General features: G+C 44.6%; 1 protein-coding gene across 1 annotated transcript in view; it reads left to right on the top strand.

Annotated features, from left to right (window-relative positions):
• Positions 1-18,822, top strand: part of LOC122937880 (glutamate decarboxylase 1-like) — a 215,543-nt gene that overhangs the window by 137,340 nt on the left and 59,381 nt on the right. Inside the window, exons 9-11 of the mRNA XM_044293041.1 lie at positions 11,709-11,825; positions 11,952-12,016; positions 18,694-18,772. Coding sequence (XP_044148976.1) covers positions 11,709-11,825; positions 11,952-12,016; positions 18,694-18,772 — 261 coding nt within the window. The remainder of the gene's footprint in view (positions 1-11,708; positions 11,826-11,951; positions 12,017-18,693; positions 18,773-18,822) is intronic.

Below are 18,822 nucleotides of genomic sequence, written 5' to 3' on the forward strand. Positions count from 1 at the left end.
ATCAAAACCCTCCAAAGGACTCCAGGGGTCAGGTGGGGGAAAGAGTAAAAAATGTTGCTCCAAGCTGGGAAAGAATGGGAACCTCTCCATTTGGATACTTGCCGCCATTCAGAAGGATTCAAACTAGAATTTGATTCTTACCCACGACATCTTTCGTTATAAACAAAACATTACCCAGGAAAGAAGAACTGTCTGGAATTTGAAATAAGCCTGATCCCAAAAAGTCCTGTTTCCTGTTCCAGAGCACCAACCTCAACAAGGTTTTTATTCCCCAGTATTTTTGTTCCAGAAACCAGGAGGCTCCTTCAGACTGATCATAAACCTAAAAAATCTAAACCGATCCTTGACCTACAAAAGGTTAAAAATGGAAACCATCAGATCGACATAAAATCTTCTGCCTCAGTTTTGTTACATGGTAACTATGGGCTTGCAAAATGCCTATTACCATGTGCCCATATCCAGAGACCATCAGAAATTCCTCAGAATTGCAGTCTTCTTAAGAGGCCACCTCAGTCACTTCCAATTTCAGGCTCTCCCCTTTGGCTTAGCATCTGCCCCCAAGAATTTTTGCAAAAGTTATCGCAGAGGTAAAGGCTCATTTACATCTGCAAGGTATCCTAATAGTCCCATACTTGGACTATTATTTTTTTTTTTTATTGCAGCAGACTCCGAAGACTCATGTCCCATCTAAGCATTGTTCAAACTACCTTCTCAGAACTAGGATGGGTGATAAGTTTCAGGAAATCCAATCTCACCTGAAATGGAGAAGCAATTTAGTAGCAGACTTCCTCAGCAGACAAACTCTGATGGAAGGCGAGTGGTCTTTTAAACACAAAGGTATTTCATCATATCGTGGAGAAATGAGGCATGTCTATCATGGATATGTTCGCAAACCGAGCCAACTGAAAGGTGGCAGGGTTTTGTTCCCTATCTTCTCGGGATCATCCGGACATCTTAGTTGTTCTATCTTGCCCTTGGTCTAAGGGGCTCTTGTACGCATTTGCCCCCCCCCCCCCTTCAGCCTCATCCCAAGAACCCTGATGAAGGTGGCAGAAGAGAAAGCACAAGCAATTATGATTGCTCTTTACGGGCCCAGAAGGGCCTGGTTTTTGCTTTTTCTAAGTCTGTCATCCGGAATATCCTGGACTCTTCCTGTGAGTCCAGGTCTCTTACATCAAGGTCAGGTCCCTCATCCAGAAGTCTCTCATCTGAGGGTGACGGCCTGGAAATTGAGCAGCTAAGTCTGAAGAAGAAAGGACTCTCTGAAACTGTAATATCCCCCTTACTGAAAAGTAGGAAGAAGATAACCTCCAAAATATACCTCAGGGCATGGAAGGCTTTTTTTGCTATTTGCTGTATATGAAGTTCACCAGGAAGCCTTGGAGAATATCCCCAATATTCTAGATTTTCTACAGACAGGCCTGGAGAGAGGTCTCAAATAGGGATGAGCGAACCCGAACTGTATAGTTCGGGTTCGTACCGAATTTTGGGGTGTCTGTGACACGGACCCGAACCCGAACATTTTCGTAAAAGTTCGGGTTCGGTGTTCGTTGCTTTCTTGGCGCTTTTTGAAAGGCTGCAAAGCAGCCAAACAAGCATCATACTACTTGCCCCAAGAGGCCGTCACAGCCATGCCTACTATTGGCATGGCTGTGATTGGCCAGTGCAGCATGTGACCCAGCCTCTATTTAAGCTAGGGTCACGTAGCGCCACATGTCACTCTGCTCTGATCAGTGTAGGGAGAGGTTGCAGCTGCGACGTTGGGGCGAGATTAGGCAGTGATTAACTCCTCCAAAAGACTTAATTCAGTGATCGATCTACAGCTGTGGATCATTGAACTGCTGCTATTCAATTGCTCACTGTTTTTAGGCTGCCCAGAGCGTTTTTCAGTCACTTTTTTTCTGGGGTGATCGGCGGCCATTTTGTGTCTTGTGGTGCGCCAGCACAAGCTGCCACCAAGTACATTTAACCATCAATAGTGTGGTTATTTTTTTGCTATATCCTACATCAGGGGCTTGGCTGTGCTTGCTATTTTATTGAGGGGTGAAATACAGCAATTTCCTTAATTAGTGGTTTCTGCTGTATCAGGGCTACTTTAAATCTATTCATTAAAATGGTATATAAGATTCAAGGTGCAGATAGGGTCATTCTCAATAACTTCACACACACGCTACTGTGCAATTCCAAGTCTAATTCTGTCCGTAAACGTATACCTGTCATCCAGCGCCTAAATACTAGGCCTCAAATTTATATTCAGCTAAATCTGTCATTACTGCTGTGCCTTCAAAAGTGTAATACGGTACCTAAATAGATAGCCAGATAGTGTTTTTTTTTTTTTTTTTTTTTAACAAAGCCTGAATTTGAATTCAATACACTGGGCCAAATAATATTTTTGTTATTGTGGTGAACGGTAACAATGAGGAAAACATCTAGTAAGGGAGGCGGACATGGTCGTGGTGGTCTTAGTGGACCCTCTGGTGCTGGGAGAGGACGTGGCTATTCTGCCACAGCCACACGTCCTAGTGTACCAACTACCTCAGGTCCCAGTAGCCGCCATAATTTACAGCGATATTTGGTGGGGCCCAATGCCGTTCTAAGGATGGTAAGGACTGAGCAGGTACAGGCATTAGTCAATTGGGTGGCCGACAGTGGATTCAGCACGTTCACATTATCTCCCACCCAGTCGTCTGCAGAAAGCGCACAGATGGCACCTGAAAACTAAGCCCATCAGTCTGTCACATCACCCCATGCATACCATGGAAACTGTCTGAGCCTCAAGTTATGCAGCAGTCTCTTATGCTGTTTGAAGACTCTGCTGGCAGGGTTTCCCAAGGGCATCCACCTAGCCCTTCCCCAGCGGTGGAAGACATAGAATGCACTGACGCACAACCACTTATGTTTCCTGATGAGGACATGGGAATACCACCTCGGCACGTCTCTGATGATGACGAAACACAGGTGCCAACTGCTGCGTCTTTCTGCAATGTGCAGACTGAACAGGAGGTCAGGGATCAAGACTGGGTGGAAGACTATGCAGGGGACGATGAGGTCCTAGACCCCACATGGAATGAAGGTCGTGCCACTGACTTTCACAGCTCGGAGGAAGAGGCAGTGGTGAGACAGAGCCAACAGCGTAGCAAAAAAAGGAGCAGTGGGCAAAAGCAGAACACCCGCCGCCAAGAGATTCCGCCTGCTACTGACCGCCGCCATCTGGGACCGAGCACCCCAAAGGCAGCTTCAAGGAGTTCCCTGGCATGGCACTTCCCTGGCAGTCACTCAGGCTCCCCCTGCTACCTCTTCTGCTGCTGCTGCCGCCGCCTCGGCCTCTTCCTCTGCCTCTGGAGGAACGTTGGCACCTGCCACCCAGCAAACATGGGATGTACCACCAACACCACCACCTGCGTCACCAAGCATCTCAACCATGTCACACGGCAGCGTTCCGCTCTCCATCTCACAAATATTTGAGAAAGCGTAAATTCCCACCTAGCCACCCTCGATCCCTGGCCCTGAATGCCAGCATTTCTAAACTACTGGCCTATGAAATGCTGTCATTTAGGCTGGTGGACACAGCTTCAAACAGATCATGTTGCTTGCTGTCCCACAGTATGTTGTTCCCAGCCGGCACTACTTCTCCAAGAGAGCTGTGCCTTCCCTGCACAACCAAGTATCCGATAAAATCAAGTGTGCACTGCGCAACGCCATCTGTGGCAAGGTCCACCTAACCACAGATACGTGGACCAGTAAGCACGGCCAGGGATGCTATATCTCCCTAACTGCACACTGGGTAAATGTAGTGGCGGCTGGGCCCCAGGCGGAGAGCTGTTTGGCGCACGTCCTTCCGCCGCCAAGGATCGCAGGGCAACATTCTTTGCCTCCTGTTGCCACCTCCTCCTACTCAGCTTCCTCTTCCTCTTCTTCCACCTGCTCATTCAGTCAGCCACACACCTTCACCACCAACTTCAGCACAGCCCGGGGTAAACGTCAGCAGGCCATTCTGAAACTCATATGTTTGGGGGACAGGCCCCACACCACACGAGTTGTGGCGGGGTATAGAACAACAGACCGACGAGTGGTTGCTGCCGGTGAGCCTCAAGCCCAGGCCTGGTGGTGTGCGATAATGGGCGAAATCTTGTTGCAGCTCTGGGAATAGCCGGTTTGACGCACATCCCTTGCCTGGCGCATGTGCTGAATTTGGTGGTGCAGAAGTTCATTCACAACTACCCCGACATGTTAGAGCTGCTGCATAAAGTGCGGGCCGTCTGTTCGCGCTTCCGGCGTTCACATCCTGCCGCTGCTCGCCTGTCTGCACTACAGCGTAACTTCGGCCTTCCTGCTCACCACCTCATAGGCGATGTGCCCACCAGGTGGAACTCCACCTTGCACATGCTGGACAGACTGCGAGCAGCAGCAGGCCATAGTGGAGTTTCAGCTGCAGCACGCACGGGTCAGTCGCACTGAGGAACAGCACCACTTCACCACCAGTGACTTGTGTGCCTTGTTGCGCTGTTTCAAGTACTCCACCAACATGGCCAGTGGCGATGACGCCATTATCAGCGTTACAATACCACTTCTATGTCTCCTTGAGAAAACACTTAGGGCGATGATGGAAGAGGAGGTGGCCCAGGAGGAGGAGGAGGAGGAGGAGGAAGAGGGGTCATTTTTAGCAGCACTTTCAGGCCAGTCTCTTCGAAGTGACTCTGAGGGAGGTTTTTTGCAACAGCAGAGGCCAGGTACAAATGTGGCCAGCCAGGGCCCACTACTGGAGGACTGAGGATGAGGAGGAGGAGGATGAGGATGAAGCATGTTCACAGCGGGGTGGCACCCAATGCAGCTCGGGCCCATCACTGGTGCGTGGCTGGGGGGAAACGCAGGACGATGATGATACGCCTCCCACAGAGGACAGCTTGTCCTTACCTCTGGGCAGCCTGGCACACATGAGCGACTACATGCTGCAGTGCCTGCGCAACGACAGCAGAGTTGCCCACATTTTAACGTGTACGGACTACTGGGTTGCCACCCTGCTGGATCCACGGTACAAAGACAATGTGCCCACCTTACTTCCTGCACTGGAGCGTGATAGGAAGATGCGCGAGTACAAGCGCACGTTGGTAGATGCGCTACTGAGAGCATTCCCAAATGTCACAGGGGAACAAGTGGAAGCCCAAGGCCAAGGCAGAGGAGGAGCAAGAGGTTGCCAAGGCAGCTGTGTCATGGCCAGCTCCTCTGAGGGCAGGGTTAGCATGGCAGAGATGTGGAAAACTTTTGTCAACATGCCACAGCTAACTGCACCACCACCTGATACGCAACGTGTTAGCAGGAGGCAACATTTCACTAACATGGTGGAACAGTACGTGTGCACACCCCTCCACGTACTGACTGATGGTTCGGCCCCATTCAACTTCTGGGTCTCTAAATTGTCCACGTGGCCAGAGCTAGCCTTTTATGCCTTGGAGGTGCTGGCCTGCCCGGCGGCCAGCATTTTGTCTGAACGTGTATTCAGCACGGCAGGGGGCGTCATTACGGACAAATGCAGCCGCCTGTCTACAGCCAATGTGGACAAGCTGACGTTCATAAAAATGAACCAGGCATGGATCCCACAGGACCTGTCCATCCCTTGTGCAGATAAGACATTTAACTACCTCCCCTTAACCATATATTATTGTACTCCAGGGCACTTCCTCATTCAATCCTATTTTTATTTTCATTTTACCATTATATTGCGGGGCAACCCAAAGTTGAATGAACCTCTCCTCTGTCTGGGTGCCGGGGCCTAAATATGACAATGGACTGTTCCAATGTTGGGTGACGTGAAGCATGATTCTCTGCTATGACATGAAGACTGATTCTCTGCTGACATGACGCCAAATTCTGTTATGGGACCTCTCTCCTCTGCCTGGGTGCCTGGGCCTAAATATCTGACAATGGACTGTTACAGTGGTGGGTGACGTGAAGCCAGATTCTCTGCTATGGGACCTCTCCAATTGATATTGGTTAATTTTTATTTATTTTATTTTTATTTTTATTCATTTCCCTATCCACATTTGTTTGCAGGGGATTTACCTACATGTTGCTGCCTTTTGCAGCCCTCTAGCCCTTTCCTGGGCTGTTTTACAGCCTTTTTAGTGCCGAAAAGTTCGTCCCGAACCCCATTGAAGTCAATGGGGACCCGAAGGTCGGGTTCGGATCCCGAACCCGAACATTTCCGGGAAGTTCGGCCGAACTTCTCGAACCCGAACATCCAGGTGTTCGCTCAACTCTAGTCTCAAACCTTCCACCCTTAAGGTCCAGATATAGGGGTCTTCTTGGATAGAAGTCATATTTTAGTGATCTGGATTAATTAATACTTAGCTTTTATTATAGCATTATAAAATAAATTAGATTTGTCCCTCAAATTGGAAATAGTAAGTAATCAAAAACCGCTCAGTGTCCCACACTCAGGCAGGACGTTTACTGAAAGCAGTAACAAAGTGTCCACAATGATGCAAATGATGTCAGACACAAAGGTAACAGGTGTACTAGTACACTAGTACCCTAAGGCATGAAGGTAACTAACACAATATATATTAGTACCCAAGCCACAAGATAGTTGGGATGATGGCATATAAATGCGCCAACATCTCATACATCAATAGCAGACGTACAATACAACGACAGGTAATTCACAACACAAACAATATGCACAGCGACAAACAAAACACAAAAATGACATCTGTGCAAGGAAATCCGTGTGACACGGTATACACAGATGCACCCACAGCATAAGGTGCATGGCGGCACCGCTTGAGAAAACCAGGTGTCCTACCGTACAGAGATTAGATACTCGGGACACCTCTTTGCTTCGGTCTTGCCAAACAGGGTGGTCCGTTGCAGCAGTTGAAGGATACTGTAAAAGGGATCAAGTGGAGATATTCCTTAATGTCCCTAATTGGCCCTCGCAGCCCTACAATGAACCTACTAAACTAAACTCTCAGAACATCCCTTTAGTCAAATGATTTATTAAGGGGGCAATCAGACTTCCCCTTCCATCTGTACTTCTATCCCTCCCTGGGACTTAAATTTAGTCCTCTCGGTCTTGATGAATCCTCCTTTCGAGCCCATTGAGGAAATCTCTCTGAAACTTCTAACTCTGAAGACCACCTTCCTTCTCGCCATCACTACAGCCAGAAGAATTGGGGAAATCCAGGCCTTCTCCTGTTCTCCTTATCGCCAGATTTTGGATGATCGCATTATACTGAAGCACTGCCCGTCCTTTCTCCCAAAGGTAGTATCTAGTTTCTACTGTTACCTAGAAATTGCCTTACCATTGTTTTGCCCCAATCCTTCATCAGATCAAGAGAAAGTTTCATAACTTAGCCCAGAATGCACCACCTTACATCTATCTAAGGTATTCTGAGAAGTTCAGGAATTCGGACCATCTCCTTGTCCAGTTCCAGGGACCTAATAAAGGTCAGGCAGCCAGTAAAGCTTCAGTCGCCAGATGGATCAGAGACACTATCACTTTGTTATACTCGGTGGAATCAAGATCCCCCAGCAGGCCTTAAAGCCCACTCAACAAGAGTCGTGTCAGCTTCCTGGGTTGAATCTGCCTCTATCTTGGGCAAATCCGATGACTTTTTAAGCATTATAGATTGGACGTGGTCCATAACCAGGACCTCTCTTTTAAACGCAGAATCCTTTCTGCAGTAGTTGTCCCCCCCCCCCCCCAATAGTTTATTTCTCTGCAAATCCTCCTGGTGCCGTTAGTCGCCAGGAAAAGGGTTCATTGATCTTATCTGTAATTTTGGATTTCCAATAGCCTCCCTAACAGCACTGGTATTTTCCCTACCTTTTTTATACAAAATTTTCTCTGAAGATTCAGTCTCTTTGATTTTTGTATATGAATCGATATATGTTCATTTTTTTTGTTTGGCATCTCTACTGTGTACTTTATTTACTGACTTTGGTAAGGAGAGGAGGCCTTTTAAACTTCAGCTTCCGTGTTTCCTGTCCAGGGGGCGTGGACACTCTTCTGTTGAGTGCCATTGGGGAGGCTATTGGAAAATCCAATTATTGGTAAGAGTAATTGACCCTTTCCCACTCGCTATTGTCATCACCAGATGTCTTGCATGTGTAATATATTACAATACTTAAGAACAAATACTTTCCAAAACTCTTGGTTTGATTAACTTCTTGCAGTGGGAAGCGTGTATCCAAGTGGGTTTCCCTTCCAGCTTCACAGAGGTTGGTGTAGTCAGCTGGACTTGAAATGGACCATCAAATGGAGGGTCTAGTGTCTTTCTTGCATGTCTTTTTACAGTAACCCAGTCTCCAGGGTTCACTGAATGAGTCCCTTCCAGCAAAGAGGCATCTGGAATAGAACTGAGAACACAATTATGAACCTGCTGTAAACTAATATGCAAAGCTCCTACATATTGTGTCAAAATTAAATAAATGGTCTAGAGCTGCTGAGTTAAGTACAGACCTCTCTCTGGCGCAGTGCTAAAAAATATCTCAAAGACTTAACTGTTTGTTTTTTGAGGAGTCACCCTGACACTGTACAATGCTATAGGCAAACATTCTGTCCATGGCTTACCAGTCTCTGCCATGGGTTTTTGCATTTTTGAAAGTCCTATTCATGCATTCTACCATTCAGCTACTTTGTGGCCCATGAGGTGTGTGGAATGCCTGCTCTATACTTAGAGCATTAAGTATCTCTTGTAACACTTCTGATGTGAAATAAGTTCCACTTTCAATCACCTCAGGAACCCCAAATCTGCATACCACCTCAGACATAAGTTACATACTGTTTTTGCACTCGCTTTGGTTGTAGGCCAAGCTTCTGGCCATCCTGAAAAAAGGTCTACACATACCAGAACATGTTCATATGTGCCTACCTTTGGAAGTTGAATGAAGTCAATCTGCAGTCACTGAAAAGGGTATAGTGGCTTTGGAGGGCACCTTGACAATCCTTCCTATGTTATGGCAAGAGCTGAAGGTTTGCTGGACCAAGGAAGTCCAAGAAGAATGGACAAAGTGAAGGGCGCAAATCCTCAACCAATGATCAGAAAGAATTCGATTTAATCAGAATGCATTTCGGGGTGCATGACCCCTTTTATCAAATTTGGTGGATCACAGAAGAAGCTGCTCGTTCCCCAGCACGTGGGGCGTCTGGTATGCTGTGAGTTCACAGCACAGACCATGCACCCTTGGACATACTTGGCAGCGGTATTGTTGAACCCCGGGGCCACCTGACCTTGACTTGCCAAACCTTCCTTGGACTGGTGGGTAAGGCCATGTGAAAGGGCACACATCATGGGGTATAGTACACTGGGAAGACCAAGTTTGGCATCTATTGCATACAAACCTTCCTTATTGTTCTCGGCCTTTCTTCTACCCAATCTTCCTCTTCTGATTTTGGAACTTGTTACTGTAACTTCTGGAGGAGGAGAAGATCAATTTCCCCTGTTAGTGAAACTATGTCTACAGTATGTCCCATCACGGGAGGAAGAAACAGAGCAGCCTGCTTGGCAGCAGCATCTGCCCTATGGTTTCCTTCAGCCTCCCTTGTTTGAACAATTGAGCTACAGATTCTCTGAACAATTGAGCTACAGATTTAGCAGGTCTACCCGAGGACCCCACAAAGTCTCTGCTTCTCCAGGTGGGACCATAGTCATGTGCTATGCCAAAAGCATATCGGGAGTCAGTTTAAATGTTTACAGTCTGATCGTCAGCCATTATACATGCCTCAGTGAGTGCTCATTACTTATTGTATCATCCTGTTCTACCTGATCTGTCTCTGGAAGTAAGCTAGCTGGATTCAGAATTGTATATCTTTTGATTGTTATGTTAGGTGGGGTAAGAAGTGTCACTTCATATTTTGTTAGGCTTATCATTGAAAAAATGTGGAATCTTTGCCTGTGACAATAGTTCCTGGACTGCATAAGGCAAATAAATTGTGTATGATCCAGAACTATGTCGGCAACTTTTTCAGTCAGAAGTGCACAGGCTGCAACTGCCCACACTAAAGAGGGGGCGCCCCTAGCAACTACATCTAGTTGTACTGAGTAGTAGCCTAGTGGGTGGTGTTTACCCCTATGTATCTGAGTCAAAACTCCTTCGGCATGTCTAGTACTTTCATGATGACAAAATAGGTTGAAATCGAGCTCATAATTTGATTATTCCCATGCATGGCACAGATATGATAGCTTGTTTTAACCCTTGGTGCCCCTCTTTTGCTTCTGGCGTAAGCAAATAGGTCTGCCTAATCCCTAATCGCTTAATTGCTGGTCTACTGAGGCCAACTGGATTTATGTACCATTAAGGAGTATTTGAGGCTTGGAACAAACTCCCTGGAGCAAACGTGTCTATTTGAAAATAAATATAAAATATTTGGTTCTAATAAAGGCTAAATGATTTGGCCAGCAGGTGGCAGTAATGATGCTGCCTCCTGCTCTCATACCAGCTACAGAAGGGAGAGAAGGTGACTGGAACCCAGGGGAGGTGAATATTCTAAATGTGGGAAGGGGATGCATGTGGCAGTCGTGTACAGGGCTTATTTGGCTACACACCATATAAGGTATGTGGGAGACATGTAGCTTCTCTCCAAATAGGAATTATATATCTGGATTATTTGAGGGTAGGGGATAGGAATTGGCGATCACTGTATGAAGTGCTTTATTTTCCTTTTCACTGCCATTCTTTTGAGTGATCATGTTCTTTGTCTATAGTTGTCATTCATAGTGATTTATTGGTGCAGGCTTCTTAAAGTGTATCTAAATAATCAAACAACTTTCTTTTAAAGTGATTACCAACCATCTTAAAGGGAACCTGTCACCGAGATTTTGTGTATAGAGCTGAGGACATAGGTTGCTAGATGGCCGCTAGCACATCCGCAATATCCAGTCCCCATAGCTCTGTGTGCTTTTATTGTGTAAAAAAAAACGATTTAATACATATGCAAATTAACCTGAGATGAGTCAGGGACAGGACTCATCTCTGGTTAATTTGCATATGTATCAAATCGTTTTTTTTTACACAATAAAAGCACACAGAGCTATGGGGACTGGGTATTGAAGATGTGCTAGCGGCCATCTAGCAACCCATGTCCTCAGCTCTATACACAAAATCCTGGTGACAGGTTCCCTTTAAATAAGTTTGATATATTAATCAATTTTATTATGTTATTACATTTGTGCTATGTGGAACTTGGAACCTTTTGATAGTAAGACTGCAAAATTAATTAAAAAGAATAAAAAAGATTACAAAATTATTTTACAGGGTTTGACATTTTAAAGAAACATGTTTATAGCTTTAGGTACCCTTTTTAATTTTATTTCAATTACAAGACCCTTTGTTTCCTTACTGAGCGTGCATAACCATAGGGTTCTGAATAAGACTTTATCTTGCAAGAGTATTTGACTGTTAAGCCATAATGGTTTCTAAAACCAATGAGCCTAATCCCCCAGAGATTGTGGCTCTATATACCTATATAAAGCTAAGTACCATTTAATACAATATGATTTGGACAAAGTTCTTTGTGAGTTTGCATTTGATTACTTCCATCAAAAATGACTTTAAGATGATGGGCAAAGTCTTATAGGATTGTGCCCTAGTGTATCATCTAATGGTGTGTGTACTCCAGGGAATACATGCCAAGTTTCTGGTAGAAAGTGCTTTCCATCCATTCCATTTGTCTTGACTCCGTTCTGAATAACCACTCTTGTTTACAGGGACATGTGCCGTTCTATGTCAGTGCTACTGCTGGGACCACAGTGTATGGAGCATTTGATCCCTTTGTCAAGATAGCTGATATATGTCAGAAACATGGACTCTGGATGCATGTTGATGTAAGATCCTTCTAATTAAACTGTAATAATTCAGGGTACATTGAGGTGAGGGAGTGCTTCTTTAAAAAATGGTGGTTTTGTTTGTGGCCTCATTTTTATATTTGTGAAATGTTTGTGTTACTATAGGCTGCATGGGGTGGAGGACTGCTACTATCAAAAAAGCACAGGACAAAACTGAGTGGCATTGACAGGTACAGTGCTCTAAATTGGGAAGGGGTTAAAGAGTTCCAGCCTCTCTGGCAGCCAGGACTATGTGAACACACATAAGCTGGCACTCTTTCCTGTAGTGTGCAAGCGTGGCCACTGCTGCTGGATTGCAGGGTGGCCGTAACCATGAAAACAAGCAGTGTATAATGTGATGAAAAAACCAAAATTTACCCCAAAATGATCACAATGAAAACATATATATATATATATATATATATATATATGTGTATGTATGTTTTCATTGTGATCATTTTGGGGTAAATTTTGGTTTTTGATTGCTTATGTTTATTTTAGTGGCAACTAAAGAATAGATTACCAATTCTGTCTATTTATTTTTTGCAGTGTTCACCGTAGGGGATATTTACATATTTGGTAGTGTGGGTCGTTATGGATGCGGCGATACCAAACATATGGGGAACATTTTATTGCAATTTTATTTTCATTGAAAAGCATATTTATTTAATGTATTGTATTTTATTTTTTTACCACTTCAATGCCATTTGCTGAAGTGAGACAAATACCTTTTATCATGTAGAGACAGTTAATACAATCCACTTACTAATATATTGGAATTGTCCATATTGCTTCCTTTGCTGGCTGGATTAATTTTTTCATCACATTATACACTGCTTGTTTTCATGGTTACGGCCACCCTGCAATCCAGCAGCAGTGGCCACGCTTGCACACTACAGGAAAGAGTGCCAGCTTATGTGTGTTCACATAGTCCTGGCTGCCAGAGGCTGGAACTCTTTCCTATGGTGGGCAAGCACAAACCACCACTGCTGGATTGCAGGGTATTCTTTACCACGGAAACAATGTAGAACGTGAACAGAAAGAAAAATGGACAATCGCAATACACTAGTAAGTGCCTCGTATTACCTTTCTGTACATGATAAATGCTACTTGCTGAACTGAGACAATCCCTTTAATAGTCCCACAAGGGGACTATAACAGACAATATTCTGATTGTTTTTAAAATGCAATGCACTATCCCTATAGTGCATAGAATTTTATATTTCAATATTTTTATTAATTTTTCAACAAAGGTAAATACAGCATTTGTGGAAGCAGCCACCAGGTTGAATCAGACATGTTGTTGTACATTGAAATTGCTCCTCTGCATTCAGCCAAAGGAGAGCGAACTTTGGTTACAGCTCCCATTTACATTCTCAAATCAACGCACCAAGGCATCCGCATAGACGCTGCCAAACTTGGTGCTTGGTATATCAGAGTGTATTTAAGAGAAAATTAAGTAACATAAAGTAAAACAATAACTGACTCTCATGGTACCAATGTATATTCCTAGTGTTTTGATCTAATTTGTGTGACTTTTTTATGGTTGTCAAGGTGCATGTCTGAGGTGTTGCTTCCAAGCTTCTTATACACTTTCCACCCTTCTCCTATTGATTATGGATTCTCACCCTTCTCCTATTGGTTATGGCGTCAAGAGTCACAGCGAGAAGTAGGGTCTTATTTAATTCTGCATAGTTGAAGCTGTAACTGATCTCCTGGCACCCCGACCCGGTACCTCCGTCGATAGATGCTCCTAGTGCTTTCCAAGGACTCAAAGCACTCCACTTGACACCGTACGCACTGCAGACCCCACGAACCACCGCAGCTTGGTTGGGGTCTCGCCGTCCTCCACCCACGCTGGACCGAAGACCGGGCTTCAGCTTCCAGTGGGTGAACCTCTCCTACAGCCAGAGAGCTGGAACCATGCACAAGCTCTTACAAGAGCTTCTACTTGGGGGAGTATTATGATATAGCAATCCCCAAGGCTGTAGTTATCGCATTCTCCAAACATGAGCCAAAACTTAATGAAGGTATAAAGCTGCCTCTTTATTTTAAGACACAAGCATTTTATACACATCTTCCAACAAGGAATAACCACGTACAATACACTCAGACAGTCCCACACAAAATCCTCCCCTCTGTCCGTGATGGAATTGCTTCACACTGGGTTGATGCAATCATCACAGGCAGGCGACTACACAATATTCTCTGTCCTGGAGACAACCGAGAAGTAATTCAATTATCTCTCAGGACAAAGGACATCGCCAATATACACAGAGACAATGGAACAGACCTCCCTACTCAACGTATACAATGTCCCACCCTTTTCAATACACAGACATTTAACATCCCAAATAGGCACGAATTGGACCAGGGGTTCAAGTTAGTCCAAGTCCTTTGTGAACAAATGAGGCCTGGCTGATGAGGGCCCATAATCCTGGGGCAAGAGGCTGGTAAACAGGCCCCTCCAAAACCCAGTGGCGAGGTTGGTTTCGCTACAGAAGCCTTCTGGTATTGTCAGCTGCTTGGCGTTCCTTAATCCTGTTTCGTCTGGTTTGATGAGTGAAGGCAGTAAGGGGACTAGGTGGTTTGCAATCAGTTTGGAGAATATTTTTGTCTGAGTTAAGCATTGAAATGGGTCTAAAGTTTTGAGGGACATTATTGGGTTTACCTGGTTTGGAAAGGGTTATAAGCGCTGTTTGCATTTCAATTGGAAATGGTATACATCTGGCAGCCCTTTGACATACAGAAGTTAAAGGAGGATGTAGCGGTTTGGTAAAATGTTTAGAATATTCCCCTGATAGACCATCTGGTCCAGGAGACTTGCCTTGGGGGAGAGATTTGATTACCAACTCTATATTCTTGTCTGTGATAGGGTTAATGAGCTGTGTTAATTAGGCTTCAGAAAGAGAAGGTAAGGATGCCTTTGTCAGGAGGTTTTGCACTAGTTTAGGGTAGGATTCTGGCAGCGGAATGTGGTCCCCCAGGTTATAAAGCTGTTCATAATAAGATCTGAACTGATCTACAATATCTCTGGGGTCCGTGAGCTTCCCATTCGTGTCTTGGTGCAATATATGGGAGATTTGGGATCGGACATGTGTTGCTTTAAGTTTAAAAGCTTGGAGTTTTTCTGACTTATTTCCTTGGGCATAATATCTGGCTTTTGTACGTGATGAGGCTTTCTCATAGTTAAATAAAAGTTTTGTTAGCTTCTCCCTTTCAGCTATTTCTGCCGATCGAGTTGCTGCTTGTTAACCCGTTCCAGATTGGCCAGCTTAGCGAGTGTAGTGTCTGTCTCTTTTCCTGTCTTTCTTTTGCTGGTGGCCTATTTTAATCAATAACCCCCTTAACATATGCCTTGTGAGCTTGCCAAACAATGTAGGTATCTGACACAGAGTTGGCATTAAATATTCTATCAGGGAATCTGTTATTTCATGGGAATATTTATTGTGTCCCATTATGAATGTGTTGTTCCTCCAGACATGCGTCCACTGCCCTTTAAATTGTCCTTTCAGGGATAAGGTCATGGGGGCATGATCTGACTATTGTTTGAGACCAATTGTGGTGGATGTCAAGTGAAACGGGGTGGTGCGGTCTACTAGAAACAAGTCAATATGCGAGTATGAGGAGTGTGGAGGTGAAAAATAAGTGAAGTCTCGTTCAGTACTGTGGAGCCCTCCACACTTCCATGAGTCTCTGCTTGCATGAAAGTTGACAAGCTTGTCTCGCAGCAGGCTCATGTTAGTAGAGACATTTGTTAGGTCGGCCACAGTATTAAAGTGTCCGCACAGAATCTGTTTTCCCTATTTTACTCCATTTACCTTTTTCATAAGCCTTTGAAGAAATGCTGTTTGGTGTATATTAAGGGCACATAAGTTCACCAGTGTGTAGGTTATATAATGCAGACTAGAATAACATATCTGCCCTTGCTATCTATCTTTCGGGTTAACAGCGAGAAGGCTATTGCGTTTCTCAAGGCTATAAGACATGCATCTTTTTGCAGCAGGTGTGTCTCCTGCGTGCAGAATACGTCTGCATGTGCTTTTATTGACTCCAAGCATGAGCTCTAGTCTAAGGGCTATTTAACCCATTGACAATTAAGTGACAACAGTTTAATCTCCATTGAATTAGTGGGTACCTGAGAGTATTATAAGAAAGTGAAACTGAAAGCTATTTAACATATTTAAACAATAAACCAAAAGTGGAAAACCTGTACAGCGTGATGCCGCTTACGGTAACATGGGGGAACAGTTCCATGTAGTAGCCTGGGACGTAGGCCAGTAGAAGCGGGTAGGCATGTTGTCTAAGTGGTGGTCATCTCTTGTGGGGTCCTCTTCTGTCGGGTGACTGTGTTTTTTTTGCGCAATTGTGGAATGTTCAGGTTTCTTTTGACTTTCTGTTGCTCCATGGGGATATTCCATTCCTGGAGTAATCGTTTACCTTCTTCAAAAGACTTCACCACATGTTATATTCCTTCTGAGGAGATAAGTCATTTTAACGGATAACCTCATCTGTATGAAATGTTATGACTGCGTAATGCTGCTGTAACAGGCATGAAGGATCTACGCTGGCGGAGTGTGGTTGCTAATAAGTCAGTATATAACTTGACCGTCTGGTATGGGGGGGCGGCAAGTTTTTGCTTTTCCTTGCAGCTATCAAGGCTTCCTTAATGTGAAAATAGTGCATTCTTGCCAGCGTGTCCTGGGGTATATCTTTATCCAGGAATTGTGGTTTTGGCCCCCTATGTGCTCTATCTATGATCATATCTTCTAGGTTTTGAGTAGTTCTTGATAGAGGAATAAGAAGTTGCACCATATCCGTATGTAGGGAGGTTTTCAGGGCTAGCAACGTTTTTGAGAGTTTCTTCTGACACCAGTTTGTCAGTAGTGAGGAAGTCAATAATAGACTCAGGCATTTGTGCCATAGAGGTAGAGTGCTGTATAGGTGCACTAACCTGGTTCAGAGTGGGCTTTTCAAGCCACGGCCTCTGCTTCTGAGGGCTGCAGGAAGGCGATGCTTGGTTCTCCCTCGAGCGGCCGCCATCTTGTTGCTGTTGTATGTTCTCTTGCTGCATTCTAACGCCCTCTGGGTTTGGAGGCATGAAGGGCATCGAGGAGTGTGGTGACAGCAGAGGTGCCAGATTGGAGGCTGGGGAGCATGATCGTGGTGTTGGCGGCTTTGAGGAGCTTCGGTGAGAGGTAGGAGAAGCTGCATGTTTGTGTGCCTTGGCGCCATCTTTGCTCCAATCCCTCTCAGAGTATTGCTCAGGTTGTTGGAGATCTTGGGTAATTGCATTTTTGCTTTCCCCATCTTTAATAGGTGTTTCCCGGTCAGTTTGCTACGCTTTAACGCGTGTAGCGAGATGGTGCTGTGGATTTGTCACTTGATGCTAGAGCGCTTCAACTATGTGGCAATATCCCTCAGCGGCCTAGCCATGATGCCCGTGCATTGCATTTTAATGTCAGTGTTATGCGGACATTGACCAGCAGGCTGTACAAGAGAGGCACAGCCTGCTGGAAAATACTCGAGGCTGGCTTGGGGCCTATGCCAGGCCCTAGCTAGCCTTTGCACCACACAATTGCATTTGTGAGGTGCTGATAGGAGACAGAGGGAGTCCACTCCCTCTGTCTACACTTACATGTGGTGGGCGCCATTGCCCATGGCATGTAAGGGGTTAAACAGCCCTGATCGGGACTCTGGAGAGTCCAGGCTGTTGGAGCAGGAGCACGGCTTATATGAAAAGGCAGTGGCTCCTTAGTGACTGCAGTAAAAAGGCATATAGGTGGTTACTAAGGGGTTAACAGTACACCACATGGGGTATGTTTGCGCAGCAGTGCCCACAGCAAAATCTACACACATTATCTGCAGCAAAATCCACAAGTCTGCATATTGCACCCTGTGCATTGCAAATTCAAATCTGGTAGAAAGCCAAAACATAAATTGGCATTCTACTGATTTAAAACCTGCATCGCAGATCAATTCACACATTCATTCCTTATCATGCTGTTCACATTTTGACATCATGAGACAAAGATGACACCTAACAATTAATCAACAGTACCTCACTATTTCGAAGATTTAGGCAGAATTTTCTCAGATGGAAGTGGTCACTGAGCTTAAACCTGAGGGGGCACCCTTCAAGAAGGGGGGGATGCCATGCCTCAGCAGACAATAAGTTGGCTTGTGAACAGCATAAGACGTTGTCAAGCTGTAATTGATGTTCATGGCCACATGACAAGTTATTGAAACATTCACATACATATTTGTGGGTGTATACCCACCACTATTGGCTTTTGTTTCAATAAATTGTTTGAAATGAGGAAATCTCCATTGCATGCTTCTACTTAAGTGCCCTCTCATAATCTAATATCACTGTAGCGTAAACTTTTTACGTTTTCTATAAATTTAACCCGAAAGCCAAATATCCTTAATTTTTTGGGTGAGTAGTGTAGTCATATCTCTAGACTCTGGAGAAGGAAACTGGGGGCAGAATTACATACCAAATGTATTTCTAGAGTTTTATATATGGGGATTCTTTTCTATTCAGGGGAGGAAGAGGTTAACTGTCTATTCTGGGAAATGTTCATAATTGTCTCATTTGTTGAGAGGAAAAAAAATGACACTGGACAGCAGTGGTGTGTTTTTATTTTTATTTTTTAATGATATTCTTAAAATAACAGTGTACATGATTGCAAACCTCTTTTTATTCTTAAATTCATTGAATTTCTATGACTCTTTACATCTGTCTCTGAAAACATCTTGTTGACATCCACTTGCTGAAAGCCTAGAGCTTGAAAACTGAAGAATTAATGAAAAAAAAAGCCAGTCTTTGTGAAATAATAAATTTACAGTAATTTGTCCTCCATAGGGCTAATTCGGTGACCTGGAATCCACATAAAATGATGGGTGTTCCTCTTCAGTGTTCTGCAGTTCTCTTCAGGGAGAAGGTAATTATACCTCTCTTCTCTTGCTAATGGATTGCCTAAATAGAATACAT

Source organism: Bufo gargarizans, chromosome 5, assembly GCF_014858855.1.
Source record: "Bufo gargarizans isolate SCDJY-AF-19 chromosome 5, ASM1485885v1, whole genome shotgun sequence".
NCBI classification, from domain to species: Eukaryota; Metazoa; Chordata; class Amphibia; order Anura; family Bufonidae; genus Bufo; species Bufo gargarizans.